We start from the raw sequence: 17,914 nt of genomic DNA, 5'->3' as shown, positions 1-17,914 counted from the left end.
TTCACATGTGGATACCGCTTCAGAGTAGTTTTACAAACAACCAAAATGCAAACTAATTAATGGGTCAGGTTATTCACATTGTAAAAGAATGTCTCCATTGTACAGAAGGACTTGGAAATTCCTATGCCCATTTTGAAAGTTCCTACGTCCATCTGAAGTTTATGTATCGAAAGTTGTATCTGGAAAAGCGACATAAACTTCAGCCTTCATTCTCTAGAAGACTCATCAGTCATGCACCTGTAGTACTGAAGTGTGATTCAGTGGGAAAGGAAGATTCACACTTCTATTGAATTTTGCAGGAGCACAACTGTCTCAACAGAGTCCTCTTTATGGAGAGGTTTTAGGTCTCCGGTTAACAAAAGAGAGGAGGTAGGGACGGTTCTTCCACAATTCCTGCCCTGATGTCCTTTATAGACCACTCACCCTTCACTTTGTCCCCAGTCACTACGCACACAAAGGTGCCTGTGAACGGGGTCAGGGGCAAATCCTTCATGACAACTGCACTCTCCTGTAAGAGAAAAAAGAAAAGAATCTTACAAAATGCTGCCTTCCCAAAACAGACTTCTCCTTGTTTTCTTGGGAAATAAAGTGAGCTGCTATGTTGTTGTTATGTGCCTATTTTAGAAATGGCCTGTGGAAAGTGGGCATTCTGGCATACTTGCCATTGTGGTTAACAGAATTCATTCATTCGTTCATTCATGTATTCATTCAGCAAACCCAGGACACATGCTATACCATGCGCTCAGCTAGGCACTGGGGATACAGAGATAAAAGGCACAGCCTGGACCCTGAGGGAGCTCACAACTTAATGAGGGAAACGGGAAGTAACCAGGTAGCTACAGAAGTCCAATTTTTAAAAATTTAAATGATTATAACTTGCATTTATATTAAAACTATAATCAAAATATCAAATTCTCTCTGCCTGAATGAATGTCTTGTTCATTCATAAATCCCACATCAAATTCTACCTCATACAAGAAACATTTTTTTTCCAATTTTTTTTTTTTGCTTCCTGTCTCTTGGTCTTATTTAGTTTTTATTATTGCTTAGTTTTTAATTGATTTTCCTCCCTCTCTTCCCCTCCCCTCTTCTTCCCTCCTTTTCCTTTTTCCTCTTCTTTCCTCATCTCCCCTCCCTTCCACTTCAGTATCCTTGCATCTACCGTCCATCTACCTATCCACCTATCCATCCATCCCTCCATCTTTTTATTTCTGGCCATGCTTATACCTGGTTTCACAAATGCTTGTTAGGCTCCCACACAACTTGAAGTATATTCTCCCACTGCTCAAGCTCCTTTCAGTTGTCCAGCACATGTCCCATCTCCTAGTATGTCTTTAGAGTTCAGAATCCTGGGAGAGTTTCAGAAGCCCTCTGCTCTGCCCTCTAGCTGTGATCAATCCTGCTCCACTATACACTCCTTTCGGTTAGGGAATATTTTTTGATTAATTAGTTATTGGTTTTTCCTAAAATGTATGCATGGAATGTTCATAGATGATTTACTAAAAATAGATTTTATAAAAAATAAGTTTGGGAACTACTGTATTGTGCCAGTGGAGTGTGATTCTTCGTGAGGGTGATGTGTATACGGTTTTTCCCAGACTTAGTTCACCTTGGGAACTTTGCTGGTGGAGCAGTTCACAGCATTCTCATTCTGTGGAACATACCTGGGGGAACACTTGTGAGAGATTCCCTGGCTTAGCCTAATGCCTAGAGCAGGGTAGGTGCTCAACAGGTTTGAGTTGCATAAATAATTAAATATCTGTTAAAAAAAAAAAAGGCTCTGATAAATTTCTAGGCTATTGCTGTTGAACTGCCTTCTTCTGTATCTTCTGGTGACCAGGCTCACACACACAGATGAGCCTGCAACCCTTCAATTGTACAGTGATTCTCAGTGGTCTGACCCAAAGTTCTCCGACCATGTTCCATGGAAATATGTCTTTCAATGGGGGAGATTTGGGGACTTTGAGAAGTTTAGATTTTAATTTCCTTTCAAAAGTTTTATTTTTCAATATCTTTAAAAATAAAAATGAAAGATACTCAGATGTTACATTCCAGAATTTAGAGCACTGGAGAGCATCATCACATTAACTCAGGTTGCTAGGTAAACTTATTTTGTGCAGGTTTCAGAAACAAAAACAAATAACTTGAGTCATCTCTGTTTCACTGAAGAGGATACTGAGGCTGTGAGCCAAGGTGCTAACAAGCTCATGCTATTTGCAACTACATATCTTGTGAATCAGGATTTTCTCAACATTGTACAACCAAAACAAAACATAGCAGTAAAAAAGATACTGGGTAACACAGGCTCTACAACTGTCACCCATAACTCCTGATTTCAACGTGTCTGTATTCATCAGAGACTCCCTGAGTACCGCAAATGATTAACATGCTCAGCTACTAACTGAAAGCTTAGAGGTTCGAGCCTACCCACAGGTACTTTGGATGAAAGACCTGGCAATCTGCTTCTGAAAAAGTAGCCATTGAAAACTCTATGGCATACAGTTCTACTCTGACATGCATGGGGTTGCCATGAGTTGGAATCAACTTGGCGTCAACTGGTATTGGTACTGATATTCATCAAATGACCTTACTGTTTTTGCTAATTAACTGTAAATGTTATCTATTTGACCTTATATAAAACATTTTGAGTGCTCAACGAAAAACTCTAATTTTTTGTGTACACTGAAATTCTTGGCACCCTGGTGGTACAGTGGTTAAGAGTTGGTTAAGTGCTAACCAAAATGTCGGCAGTTCGAATCCACCAGCTGCTCCTAGGAAACCCTCTGGGGCAGTTCTACTCTATTCTATAGGGTCGCTATGAATCAGAATCCACTCCATGGCAACTTTTTTTATTTTTTTTAATTGCAATTCTGGTTAATCTCTGTGCGTTTAGGACTTAACAAGTATCTGGCAAAAAACACAGGCTTAAAAAAATTTTTTTAAAATGTTAGTTCAACTGAAATGGCAGTAACAGTATGGAGTAAAGAATGAGTCAGAGAAAGTTTTCAAAACGTTCAGAATAAGGTTGTTGAGAGATGGATGGAGGAGGAGGAGAAGGAAGAGGAGGGAAAGAAGGAGGAAGAGAAAGATGTATCCACCTTTCCTCTTCCCTTGGTACCTGATACATACCTAGAGGGCTGCTGGGGCAGTCATGCTTTCTGCAGCCCCCCTCGCTAACATCCTGCCCTCGGTCTTCCACGGAAGGGGTATGCTGTAAGTATATGTGACCTCAGGAACTGATTGTTGCTGGAGGTAAAGGAATGGAGGGAAAGGCCTGAGATCCTTGAGATTTCGATGGGAATAATTTACCAAATGGGGGAAGGATTGGTATTCACTAATGGTGTGTTAAAATGCAACAGCCTCTTCATGAAATATTCACGACTTTAAACACGTCTAATATTAAAGATTAAAAGTCCTGGGATTTGTCCTCGAGACTCCGAGGACTGATTTATGATCTGCCACAAGCCACAGGCCTCACGATTCATAACAGGAGAGGTAAAATGGCTACCTCTGGCTAAGGGACAGGATGTCAGGCTGGGGTAGGTAAGGAGGGATGGGGAAGGTAGCTCTTCGTTATGCAAAGGGCAAAGAATGAGGTCCCTAACTCTCCTCTCAGTGACTGGAGGAAAGGGCACAGCTCTTCCTCACCCTTCCTTTTGGGAATATTGGTGAGAATGAGAAAAGTATTCGGAAAAAGGTTGTTGCTGTATTCTTCTCTTTTCTCCTTGTGTGCTTACTAGGCAATTTTTCCCTGCCTCAAAATGAATCATTAATTATTGACACTCATTATACAGCAAATATTTATTTTGCAAATGAGAGGAATCTACCCTTTGGGCCCCCTACAGCTGACTGGAGAACAGGAAGTGAGGCAGAGGGAAAAGCGCTTGAGTTCTAGAAAGACAGATCTGGGTTCCAGATCCTCCTTTCCCATTCCCTAGCAGTGTGATTTTGGTGCAGTTATTTCACGTCTTTGGGTCTCAGTTTCCTAATCTGTAGAATGGGAGTAATAGCAATGCATTTCTCACAGAGCTGATGTAAGAATAAGTAGATGCTTAATAAATTAATTCCCTCTCCTTTCCCTCATTTCAACCTGGCCACTGGGTTCTGGTATATGCTCACATAATAGCCCTGTGGACACTGGGTAAGTAATTTTCTCCTCTCTGGGCCTTGGTTTTTTCCATCTGCGAAATGGAACGTTGGAGTAGACCGATGTTCATCAATTTTGGGGAGCCAATGAAAGTCTGCTGTGCTGTCTTCATTGCCTTACAAATCCCTCAACTTTATTTCCTGGACACCATTTGTTTTAGCCTCAGCTGGGATCACTCTTAACAGGCAAGCCAAGTGTCTCTGGCAAGATCACCATCAATGCCATCGCTATTGGGTTTATTGACTCCTGTTTGCCATTTTGCTGGCTCAGCTAACTCTCCACTGTTTGCAACAAAACATTTCCTTCTTGCAAGACGCTAAGCTTCTGATAACCAGAGCTGAAGATTAACCCCGTTCCCAGGTGAGTCCTTCCCTCGGTCCTGCTTCTGCACACCCAGGGCAGCTAGGCTGTCAAAGAACAGCTCTTCAGGGCCACGTGCAGACTTGGTTTCCTGGTGCGGACTGTGAATGCCCGTGCTCCTTGAACCCTGCCACAACAAGCTCATGACAGTGGAAGCTCCTTGAAAGAAGGAAGTATACCGTCTTGCTCGTCAGTGCACCCCCAGCATCTGCTGCACTTCCTGGTACACTGGGTGTTCAGTAAATAGATGTCTGAATACATGAAGATATGTATTTCACAATAGTAATGCCTATGTTAATAAAAAACCAAAAAACCAAACCCACTGCTGTCGAGTTGATTCTGACTCATAGCGACCCTATAGGACAGAGTAGAACGGCCCCACAGAGTTTTCAAGGAGCGCCTGGCGGATTCGAACTGCTGACCTCTTGGTTAACAGCCGCAGCACTTAACCGCTACGCCACCAGGGTTTCCTATGTTAATGGGTAGGGAAATTATTTTTTTTATTTGCTTATTTTCCCCACTGAACTGAAACTATCTTGATTACAGAAATCTCGTCTTCATCATCTCTGTATCCCAGTAATTAGGGTAGTGCTTGACACAGGGTAGGCAACTCATTTGTTGAATGAATGAATATATGAATGAATATACAAATACATTGTGATTGTCATGAATTACAGACTGAGTTCATTTAGAATGTCAGTGATTCTGGTGAAGACTGGAAGAAACTTTCTTACGTCCATGACAGGCATCTGCTCAGGAAAAGGAGGGTGTAAACATGAGTGGTGACGAAATGTCTAAAATAGAATTCTATTTCACATTAGAGCAGAAAGGCCCTTAAAGATCATGTCGGTCAAATCTTCCCAGCTTCATTTCTCAATCAAGCTCAGAGAGTGAAGGGATTTGGCCAAAGTCACTGGACAAGCCTTTGGGTCGGCCCAGGATCAGAACACAAGGCCCTTGGTCACTGCTTTAGTGTCCTTTCCGCTGCACTGGTGGCACTGATCCTTCAACATACCTGACAGTATTTTTTAGGAAAAACTGTTTTTCCTTTTTATTCCTCTGACATTTCTGAATTCCTATAATGAGAATGCATTACATTAATAAGCAGAAATTTAAAAAAGTAAAATGAAATTGAAATATCCTTAAGCACATTCAAAAATACATTTATATGTAATTGATAAGACAGACTTAAGAAAAGATCATAATCTCTTCATTAAAGTGGTTCCCATAAAGGAATTCAATTAAGTGAATTTTTGTCGTGCTAGTTACAAGAACTCTGTATTATCGTCTATAGACGAGTTGCATTGCTTTTAAAGTATTTACTATTTGTGTCTCCTAGGTCCTATTTATTGCCTTCTCATTTTATGTTATATGCAGTCTTACTCCATAAACTCTTGGGTAAAAACAACAGAACCTCTGGATTACAAACAATCTGACTTCACCTTGTATGGTGCTCTCCTAAGCCCTTCAGAGTGGACAGGTCATTCATCATAATCATATAAAGCAGGGGGGTTAGTGAAATTGTTCAGAGTATGGGCCTTGGAATCACCTTGTTTTGGATTCAAATCTTGGATCTGCCATTTAGACTTTGAATGAACTTGAACAAACTGGTTCACCTCTCTGAGCCTGTTTCCTTATCCGTGTTGTTGTTGTTGTTAGTGGCCACTGAGTCAGCCCTCGAATCACGGTGACCCTATGCGCAATGGAATGAAACACTGCCCGGTCCCTGTCACCCCCATGATCAGTTGCAAATTGAATTGTGATTCACAGAGTTTTCAAAGGCTGATTTTTAGAAGCAGATCACCAGGCCTTTCTTACTGGACTGTCAGTGTAAAGGTCTGCTGAAACCTGTTCAGTATCATAGCGACATGCAAACCACCAACATGTACTGACAGACAGGTGGTAGCTACACATGAGGTGCACTGGCCGAGAACTGTGCGAATTCTACCAATGAACGACCACTACCCCGTTCCTTATCTATGATGAGGCTGTTACCATGTATCTGCTAGAAGGTTCAAGTAATTACATATATACACACATATATATGTATACACACATATATGAAAAAAAGTATATACACACATAATTTTATTTATTTTGTTGTTCTCGAGAAAATACTTAGCAAAATAGGTACCAACTCAATAGTTTCTACACGTACCATTTAGTATAGTAACACTGCTTACATTCTTTGAGTTGTATAACCATTCTCACCCTCTTTTTCTGAATTGTTCCCCCCATTAACATAAATTCACTACCCACTAAGGTTCCTATCTAATCTTTCAAGCTGCTGTTGTGAATTTCATCCCATATAGATAGTTCTTAAAACAGCATAATGCTCAAGGCAGATTTTTTTTTTTTTTTTTTACTGTTAAACTAAACTATTCTTTGGTTTTAAGAAGACTTCAGGGGATATTTTGGATTTAAGGTTTAAAGATTATCTCAAGGCAATAGTTTCAGGGTTTGTCCAACCTTCATGGCTCCAGAAAGTCTGGAGTCCACGAGAATTTTAAATTCTGTTCTTCATTTTTCCTTTTGATCAGGATTCTTCTCCGGAGTCTTTGATCAAAACATTCAGTAATGGTAGCTGGGCACCATCTAGTACTTCTCGTCTCTTGGCAAAGGAGGCAATTGTTATGGAGGCAATTAGCCACGCATTCCATTTCCTCCTCCTATTCCTGACTCTTCTTCTCCTTCTGTTATTACAGGTGAATACAAACAAATTGTTGCGCCTTGGATGACCACTGTTAAGCTTTTAAGACCCCAGGCACTACTTATTAAACTAGGAAGTAGAACAGAGGCACTAAACATGTTGTTTTTAGGTGCTGTCAAGTCAGTTCTGACTCATAGCAACCCTATGTACAACAGAATTAAACACTGTCCAGTCCTGCGCCATCTTCAAAATCGTTGCTATGCTTGAACCCATAGGTGCAGCCACCGCGTCAACCCATCTCATTGAAGGCCTTCTTCCATTTTGCTGACCCTCTACTCTACCAAGCATGACATCCTTCTTCAGGGAATGGTCCCTGCTGACGTGTCTAAGTAAGTGAGACCAAGTCTCATCATTCTCACTTCCAAAGGATCATATGAGGCGACTAAAAATACCATGGCTTGGGTCAGGCATACTGTAGTCCTCAAAGTGATGTCTTTGCTTTTCAAGACTTTAAAGAGGTCTTTTGCAGCAATTCGCCCAATGCATTATGTTGTTTGATTTCTTGACTGCTGCTTCCATGGATGTTGACTGTGGATCCAAGCAAAGTGAATCCTTGACAATTTCAATATTTTCTCTGTGTATCATGATGTTGCTACTAAACATGTTATTAGGCCAATTAACTGGGGTGTCTCATGAAATCATGACCCTAAACCTCCAAACCAGGAAACCAAATCCCATGAGGTTTTTGGTTGTACACAGTCAGCCTCAGCAGCTATTATTATTATTATTTTTGGTCATTGTTGTAAATGTATCTATCACATAACTCTTGCCAATTTACCTTTTCACAGGTACACAACTTACTGACAACAATTACAATAATTGGCTGTACAGCCTTACCCTTAATCAATGTGATATTTCCACCACTGTTAACTCCTCTTTTCCCCTCCTTCCTGCCCTTGGTAACCACTGATAAATTTGTTCTCTATATACATTTGTCTTTTCTTGTCTTTTTATGTAAGTGAGGTCATACAATATTTATCCTTTCATGATTGACTTATTTCACTCAGCATAATGTCTTCCAGCTCCATCCATATTGTAGCATGTATCAAGACTTCATTTCTCCTATTGGCTGAGTAGCATTCCATTGTATGTACCTACCAAATTTTGTTTATCCATCCATCCTGTTGATGAGCATGGATGTTGTTTCCACCTTTTGGCTATTGTGAACAGTGCTGCAATAAACATTGGTGAAAAAGTATCTGTTTGAGTCTCTGCTTTCAAGTCTTTTGGGTACATACCAAGGAATGGAAAAGCTGGGTCATATGGTAGTTCTGATTAAGAGTTACAGCTGCTAACCAAAAAGTCAGCAGTTCGAATCCACCAGGTGCTCCTTGGAAACCCTATGGGGCAGTTCTACTCTGTCCTATAGCATCACTATGAGTTGAAATCAACTTGACAGCAATGGGGTTGGAAGTTCTATTTTTAGTTTTTTTTAGGAACTGCCACTGTTTTCCACAATACCATTTTGCATTCCCACCAGCAATGGGTAAGGGTTCCAATTTCCCCCACATCCTCGCCAATATTTTTTGCTTTCCTTTTTTTAAAATCTTAGCCATACTAGTGGGAGTGAAATGTTATCTCACTGTGGTTTTGATTTATACCTCTCTGATGGCTAACGATGCTGAGCGTATTTTCAATGTGTTTGGTGGTCAAGTGAATGTCCTCTTTGGTGAAATATCTATTCAACTACTTTGCCCATTTTATGATTGGCTTATTTGTGTTTTTGTTATTAAATTGTCAAAGTTTTATGTATATTTTGGTTATTAGGTTCTTACCAGATGTATGGTTTCTGAAGATATTCTCCCAGTCAGTAGGTTGTCTTTTCATTTTTTTGTAAAGTCTTCTGATGACCAAAAGTTTTTAATTTTTATGAGGTCTTACTTATTTTGTCTTTTGCTGTTTGTGCTTTTGTTATTATATTAAATAATCCATCATTAAAAGCTAGGCCTCACAGCATTGTCCCTGCTTTTTCTTCTAAGAATTTTATGGTTTTAGTTCACAGATTCAGGTCTTTAATCCATTTTGAATTTGTTTTTGTGTATGGTGTGAGGCATGGATCCTGTTTCATTTTTCTGCATGTGGAAATCCAATTTTCCCAGGACCATTTAATGAAGAGACTCTTCTTTCTCCACTGAATGGACTTAGCACCCTTGTCAAAAATCAGCTGACCACAGATGTACAGGTTTATTTCTAGACTCTCAGTTCTACTCCATCAACCTATATGTCTATTGTTATACCAGTACCAGGCAGTTTTGATTACTGTAGCTTTATAGTATGTTTTAAAATCAGGAAGTGTGACTCCGATTTTGTTCTTCTCTTTCAACATTGCTTTAGCTATTCAGGGCCTCTTGCCATTCTATATAAAGTTGAGGATTGTTTTTTATATTTCTGTAAAGAAGGCTGCATTGAATTGATCAGGATTGCATTGAATCTATAGATTGCTTTGAGTCATACTGACATCTTAACAATATTAAGTCCTCCAATCCATGAACATGGAACACTTTTTCATTTATTTAAATCTTCTTTAATCTCTTTCAGCAGTGTTTTATAGTTTTCATCGTATAAGTCCTTCATGTCAAAGATAAAGTGATTTTTGAAAAATACTTGGCAAACTTAGTCTTTGCCACATTTCTTCTTGCTGAGAACATCATAGCTGTTAGATGTTTTGTTATTACTGCTCCTCCGTGGTAAGGGCCCATTAAAAGGCTGTTTTAATGGGAAGAAAAGGTTCTTAGGAGGAAAGAAAGTCTCAATTCCAAGGTATGCCCTTTGATAAGCCAAATGGACCTCAGTTTCTCTATCTGTAAATTTGGGGCAACTTGAACGAAATAATCTCCAAGACTGGCCCCTGTGTTCTCAGAACCAGTAACATCTGCTTCCTTTATCTATAACTCCTTTTGAAGAAGATACAGGTATGGACCAGGGCATCAGCCAGAGGTTGCTGCTTCTTTTGCCCTCACAGCTCAGAGGAGCTCACTCCTGCCCATGAGAGTGCTGGATGAATGCAAAACCTTCTTCCTATGCCTGCCTGGCTGTCTGGCTCCTCTCATTCCACCCTATCATCCTCTTTAGGATTCCATTTTCACTTGCTTTCAACTCAGTCATCACTTATCATCACAGGCCAGGGATGCTGCCTGTTGTTCACTTTCCCATTTACTCTTCTTGTCACTGTGGCTTGGAAAGATGCCTCTCTGGGCCCTCAGAGCAAAAAGCATGGCTTCCTTCCTTATTCTGACTCCATGAGCCACCTCAGGCCTTTTTGCCTCTGTGTTCCTGGAGCTCATCTCAGAGTCAGGCATGTGGTTGGGGAGGAAACAGCTAGGCATAACATTACTGAGGGCCTGCTTGTGCTAGGAGTGGTGAAAGTCAGTTGACATATGCCATTTCATGTCATCCATGACTAGTACCGCAAGGAAGGTACTAGTGTCTTCAGTGTGAAATAAGGAAACTGAAGTTCGGACTCCACCAATCACTTGCCTAAGGTCATACAGTCAGGTCTTCAAAGCTAAAGCCCTATTACATCACCTCACACACCACAACAATAAACATAACCTCAGGGACAATAATAACAAGGAGAGCCACCACTAGTTTGGCGGTTATTATGTGCTAAATACAGGGGACTAAGGTGTACCTGACCCAGGCCATGGTATTTTCAATCTCCTCATATGCACGCAAAAGCTGGCCAGTGAATAAGGAAGACTGAAGAAGAATTAATGCCTTTGAATTATTGTGTTGGCAAAGAATACTGAATACACTGTGGACTGCCAGAAGAATGAACAAATCTGTCTTGGAAGAAATATCACCAGAATGCTCCTTAGAAGCAAGAATGGTGAGATCTGGTCTCACATACTTTGGACACGTTATCAGGAAGAACCAGTTCCTGGACAAAGACATCATACTTGGTAGAAGGTCAGCAAAAAAGAGGAAGATGCTCAATGAGATGGACTGACACAGTGGCTGCAATAATGGGCTCAAACATAGCAATGATTATGAGGATGGCGCAGGACTGTGCAGTGTTTTGTTCTGTTGTACATGGGGTCGCTACGAGCCAGAACTGACTCGAAGACACTTAACAACAACAAAGACGCTGAGGGTTAGGGAAGAAGTAAGAATCTTCAATTCACCCACATTTAAAGTAGCTACCTTCATGCTGATTGGTAAAGCATTGCTCTTCCTAACCTCCCCTGTTCAAATGGAAATACTTTACGAGGATTGTACTGCTAGCAGAAGTGACCCACAGGAGTAGCATCATATCTTCCGCTGAGCATCTATGTGTGCTAGCCTTACCTATGTAATTTCTGGCATCTGTGAAAACACTGGGAGGAAGATGGTATCAGCCCCACTTTGCACATTTATGAAGCTAAAGCTTAGACAGGAGAAGTAAGCTCCCCAAGGTGCCAAGCTTGTAAGTAGAGGAGTAAACATCCAAGGTCAGATTATTCTGATTCTTTCCAAGCCATGAAATGTTTCTCTAAGAGGACATATTTTAGGAGAGTGGGGAAAAAGGCACAGGGATGAGAGATTAGGAATGCCGAAGGGAAATTTAGTAACACTGCAGTAGATTGAATAATTGGTCTTAAGACCTCATTTCTATGCAGTATTATGTGTTCTCATCCTTGCCATGGCTGATGGTGGGCAGAGAGAATTTTCTTCTCCTATTGTTTGTCCTTAGGCTTGGCATATGACTTACTTTAGACAACGGAAAAGTAGAAGACATAATGTGAACCCAAGTTCGAAATGTGTTTATACAGTTTGGCTTGTGCTTGCCTTCTGCTATGAGAAAAACATGCTCCAGGTAGCAGTTGATCCAAAGAGGATAAGAGATACGTGGAGCAAATCTGAGCTCAATCCAAGCTTGAAGCCTAGTGCAGCTGAGTCCCAACTAGATCAGCCCAACCACTGATGTGAAACACTGGGGAAAACGCTTATATTGGATGACAATGAAATGTGCTTGGCTGTTATGGCAAAACCTGAAAGCTTCATGTCCCTACCTCTATGAATGATGGTCCCATTTTCTTGGAAATATTAGAAAACTTCTGACTGGATCATTTATTTTATCCTCATCATCCAAATTGTATTTGAACTCCACTGATTGTACCTCTCAGTGTCACTCAAATCCATTCCTTCCCTTCTCTCCTCACTGTCACTGCCATGGTTCAGGTTCTCAACACTGCATGTGCAAAAGTCTTGTCACTGGTGACTCTGCTCTCAGTGTCCCTGCACCTGATCTGGTGGATGGCCAGTCATTTTTTCAAATAACTTCTTCACTCATAGCCTGTCCCAAAAGGCTTCAGTGCCTTCCAGTTGTTCTCAGGGTAGAGTTCATACCAGCTGGTCTAGCATTCAAGGCCATTCATGACAGGTCCTAGCCAATCTTTCCAGTCTTAATAAGAGAGTTTCCTGAAGGCTCTAGGAAGATTCTTGCAGCAGGTCTATCCCGATCCCACTCCTTTAGAAAAGGAGTGCCTGAGAACTGGAGGATAGGGCTAAGGGAGACCAAAGGCTGAGAGGGAGCACGGGGCAAGGGAAAATAAGTGGCAATATGATTATTAGGCAAAGAAATGAAATCATTTGAACAATTTTGAATATAAGTGGTGTCGCTGGGGAATACATTTTACAATACTGACCCTAAGTTAGCTCTGTAAGCTTGGGCAATTCACTCTCCTTTTCTAAGCCTCAATCTTCTCATCTGTAAAATGAGTAGGTAGTAGTCAAACCTTGTTCAAGTTCCGATCCTTGTTTCCTTCTCTAACATACTGTGGTCTTATTTCTTGGTGTTAGCATCTCCCTGGGGGCTAGAGGGTGGGGAGTATGGTAGGAATCTGGGGGATTAGGAAATAGAGGCTTGGGAGACAGAGAAACACGACTGAAGTGAAATAACAAGAGAATGTAATTTGGATCTTTGTGCAGTGAGGAAAATTTCTTAAGAAGTCCATTCAGCCAAGTGTACCATGTGACTTGGGCCAGGTACCCTCCTTCTCTGGCACGGTTTCTCTATACAGTGAGGAGGTTGATCTTGATGACATCTCAGAAACCTCTCTTAAGTGTCTCTGATGTCCCTTCCTTTCTTACACTGCGGAGACGTTCCAGCCATGTTCTCCCCAAAGCACCTGAGACAAGCTTGGATGCCTGCATTTTAGCTGCCAGACCCTAATTGCCATTCATCAGCATGCCTCTGAGAGCAAAAAGCAAGAATAATCATAGGTGAAAAGGTTCCAGTGGTAGAGGCTCGTGATAGGGTCTGATGGAGATTAGAGTCCTTAATCAAGGCTACGTGAAGACTAGTTGGTATTGAGTCAGCTCATGTGGGCAGCTGGTGTGGGATGGTCCCAGGCTGCAGATGCCACCAGCCAGGCCACACCGGGACCCCTGCTTCAGGGTCTCAGCCAAAGTAATCCCTCTCCCCTGGCTGTACTCCCCATATCTCTAGCCTCCTTCATCCCTGAGTGTACCACACACACAAATATCTATGAATTAGTGTCTGGAAGAAAAACATATGGGAAAGAGGACTCCTTAAAAATTGTGGCTGACTGAGGATGGAGGGGGGTGAAGACATCTTACAAACAGCCTACCAGGGATACACACACGAACATCAACAACCGGGAAGGATCTGGCTCTAGGTGAGCAACTTGGACACATCTAACATGGGCACACAAAGCTGAGACCGCTGGGGCAGTGGTTTGCACTCTTCCTGCTACTCCTGCTCTTTATCCCAGAGCCTACATTATCACAGCTTCTCAGACAAAACTGGAAGGGGCTTGAGGAGCCAAGGGACACAGCCTGGTGAAAAGAAAAGGGAACCAAATCAATTTGAGGTTGAATCCTCAATCTATGAATTACTGACCATGCTGCTTGTATAAATCGCTGGACCTCTCTGTGCCTGTTTTCTCATCAGAAAGTAGAAGTCTTAAACCCAGTTTTAAAAACTGTCACAAGGATTGGTGGTAACGTATGGAAAACAATGACCACATTTCCAGCTGTGCAGGCAGCACTCAGTAAATGGTAGTGGTATTATCATTATTATTGCTGCCAGCACTGCTATCATTGCCATTGCTGGTATTGAGGCTGGGCTCCCCTTGGCCCTGTGTCCCCCATGCCTTGGTGCTCTTGCTCCTCTTGCTCCCTTCCTGGCTTCCTGCTATGTTAAATTCCTCTCCTTCTCCTCCCTGTGTGGTTCTTGCCTCACTTTCAGTTCAGACCTTAATTCTTCAGACCAGTTGCCATTCCTCAGTTTCTCTGTGCCTGGCCGAGGAGATACTGGGGTACAGAGATAGATCCATCAGATTCTTTGCCCTCAAGCAGCTGACACCCAACTATCTCAAGACGTGATTCTAGCTAGAAGGAGAGTGTCTTGGATTGAATTATGTCCCCCCAAAAATGTATCAGCTTGGTTAGGCCATGCATGGTTGTCCTCCATTTTGTGATTTTCATAAGTGTTATAAATCATAATCTTTGCCTGCGGTTTAAAGGATTAGGGTGGGATTGTAACACCATCCTTACCCAGCTCACCTCCCTGATCCAATGCAAAAGGAGTTTCCCTGGGGAGTGGCCTACACCATCTTTTATCTCTCAAGAGATAAAAGGAAAGGGAAGCAAGCATAATTGAAGACCTCATACCATCAAGAAAGCAGCACCAGGAGCAGAGCATGTCCTTTGGACCTGGGGTCCCTGAGCCGGAGAAGCTCCTTGACCGTGGGAAGATTGAGGACAAGGACCTTCTCCCAGAGCCGACAGAGAGAGAAAGCCTTTCCCCTGGAGCCGACACCCCGAATTTGAACTTGTAACCTACTAGACTGTGAGAAAATAAATTTCTCTTTGTTAAAGACATCCACTTGTGGTATTTCTGTTATGGCAACACTAGGTAACTATGACAGAAGGTCTATGCAAAGTGCCTCCAGAGTCAGAGGAGGCAGTGTTGAACTCTGCTCCAGGGTCAGGAGATACAACAGGAAAGAGGGAGTGGGACAGATAGGGTTAACTGTGCTGGGGGAATAAACCAAAAACCCAGTGCCTTCGAGTCAATTCCGACTCATAGTGACCCTATAGGTCAGAGTAGAACTGGGGGAATAAAAGAGCTGTTAAAAGATTACCATCTAGAAGTTGGGTAAACAGGAACCATACCCTGTCAACATGAGATAAGGCTGAAACAATCGTGAATTACTCTCTCCTTCTTAGTGTTTTTCTAGTCCCTTCCCCCTTTACAGGCTCCTGCATGCACAGAAGAACAAAGTGTGACTGCTATTTAACCTTCCTCAGCCCTCCGAAGATGGTGATGTAGAGCCAAAGATCAGTGCGCTTGCACTATATCCCATAATAAGCGATGCCAAGGGCTGCCGAGAAGACTCCATCTTGAATATCAGCAGGTCCCATCTTCGATTCCAGATGCATGTGCAGCCTAATTTACATGCACTGCCATTCTGAGAAGCACCCGCCCCTTGAAAGAACCCCACTAAATATTCTTTATTGTCTCCACCGAACCGATATGGGCCCTAGCCTTGCTTCCCTTTTTGAGTCAGTCTTTTGGAGAGGCTAAGATCCCCGCTGACTCCTTTTGCTTGACTCAAGCAAAATAAAGCTCGGAAGATAAAGTTGGTATTTCGGTGTACTCTTACTCAGGGAAAGACAAGGGCCCTTTGTGTCAGACTGGCAATTAGTAACAGGAGGATAAGAATAACGGGAGGAAATACAGAGTGGTTACTGCCAAAAGGTGTTCTATGTTCTTTATATCAATGCATGTGCTTCTCACAAAAACCCCATGAGAAGGCAGGTTCTATCATTCACCCCATCTTACAGACAAGGAGATTAAGGCACAGAGATGTTATGTAATTTGCTTGCTTAAGGCCACAAAGCCAAGAAGGTCAGAGCCCGGATCTGAATCCAGCCAGCCTAGCTGCAGAGGTTGTACTGATACATCGATATGCCATCCCCCGACCCCAGGATGTACTGCCACCCTCTAAAGGAGGGTTAAGATTTTTCCAGACTGAAGGAACAACAGATGCAAAGGCAGGTTACAGTACAAATGGAAATGGTGGGCCCTTTTGTGTTATATGCACCAGAGGCAGAATCAGAGGACTTAAAGGACACTGAGGAATGCAGTCCCAGGGAGCCCCCGTATCTCCTCTACAAAAAAAAAAAAAAACCCACTGCCATTGAGTCGATTCCGACTTACAGCAATTCTGTAGGACAGAGTAGAACTGCCCTGTAGGGTTTCCAGGGCTGTAATCTTTAAGGAAGCAGACTGTCACATCTTTTGCAGTGTGGCTGGAGGGTTCAAACCACTGACATTTTGGTTAGCAGCCAAGTGCTTAACCATTGTGCAACCAGGGCTCCTTTCTAGAAAAATAGTCATTGCAAAATGCTGAATTCAAGTGTCATGGGTGGAGAGAGGTGGTTTAAAGCAGAGAAGATAGATGCTAGAGTCAGAACAAGCACTGAACTCTGCATTTGTCACCTAATGGCTCTGTGACTTTGTAAAATCCGCTGTCTTTGGCCAAGATTCAGCTTCCTCATTTCTAAAAACTAGGTTAATCATACCTGCCCTTCTCATCGAACAACAAGAAGAGTGCCTGGTTCCCAGTATAAAAAGACACAAACGAAAGCAAAAAAAAAGTTGCTGTTGAGTCAGCTCTGACCCATAGCAACCCTACAGGTTAGAGAGGAACTCTCCCATAGGGTTTTCAAGGGATGGCTGATGGATTCGAAATGCCAACCTTTTGGTTAGCAGCCAAACTCTTAGCCACTGTACCACCAGGGCTCCATGTGGGTTGCATAAATATCACCTGCTATGGCTACAACTATAATACTTTGTCTTCTCGAGAGGCCCTTTGAAATCTTCTGTTCAGTTCTTTTACTTCATCAGTTCTTCCTTTTGCTTTAGCTGCTCGATGACCAAGAGCAAGTTTCAGAGTCTCCTCTGACATCCATCTTCGTCTTTTCTTTCTTTCCTGTTTTTTCAGTGACCTCTTGCTTTCTTCACGGATGATGTCCTTGATGTCATTCCACAACTTGTCTGGTCTTCAGTCACCAGTGTTCAATGTGTCAAATCTATTCTTGAGATGGTCTCTAAATTCAGGTGGGATATACTCAAGGTCATATTTTGGCTCTCCTGGACTTGCTCTGATTTTTTTCAGTTTCAGCTTGAACTTGCATATGAGCAATTGATGGTCTGTTCCACAGTTGGCCCCTGGCCTTGTTCTGACTGATGATATTGAGCTTCTCCATCATCTCTTTCCACAGATGCAGTCAATTTGATTTCTGTGTGTTCCATCTGGCGAGGTCCATGTGTATGTGTATAGTCGCCGTTTATGTTGGTGAAAGAAGGTTTTTGCAGTGAAGAAGTCATTGGTCTTGCAAAATCCTATCATTGGATCTCTGGCATTGTTTCTATCACTAAGGCCATATTTTCCAACTACTGATCCTTCTTCTTTGTTTCCAACTTTTGCATTCCGATTGCCAGTAATTATCAGTGCATCTTGACTGCATGTTCGATCAATTTCAGACTGCGGCAGCTGATAAAAATCTTCTATTTCTTCACCTTTGGCCCTAGTGGTTGGTGCGTAAATTTGAATAATAGTCGTATTAACTGGTCTTCCTTGTAGGCATATGGATATTATCCTATCACTGACAGCGTTGTACTTCAGGATAGATCTTGAAATGTTCTTTTTGATGATGAATGCAACACCATTCCTCTTCGAGTT

The 17,914-nt window shown here is 42.1% G+C and overlaps 1 protein-coding gene across 3 annotated transcripts in view; it reads right to left on the bottom strand.

The window, feature by feature from the left end:
* ASTN2 (astrotactin 2) overlaps positions 1-17,914 on the bottom strand; it is a 1,052,667-nt gene that overhangs the window by 580,148 nt on the left and 454,605 nt on the right. For all 3 annotated transcript variants that reach the window (XM_064291547.1, XM_064291548.1, XM_064291551.1), the window contains one exon: positions 424-508. In XM_064291547.1, coding sequence (XP_064147617.1) covers positions 424-508 — 85 coding nt within the window. The remainder of the gene's footprint in view (positions 1-423; positions 509-17,914) is intronic.

The sequence above is a fragment of the Loxodonta africana genome, chromosome 9 (genome assembly GCF_030014295.1).
Source record: "Loxodonta africana isolate mLoxAfr1 chromosome 9, mLoxAfr1.hap2, whole genome shotgun sequence".
NCBI classification, from domain to species: Eukaryota; Metazoa; Chordata; class Mammalia; order Proboscidea; family Elephantidae; genus Loxodonta; species Loxodonta africana.
Note: the sequence above shows the minus strand (reverse complement) of the source record. Positions and strands in the feature narration are given on the sequence as shown.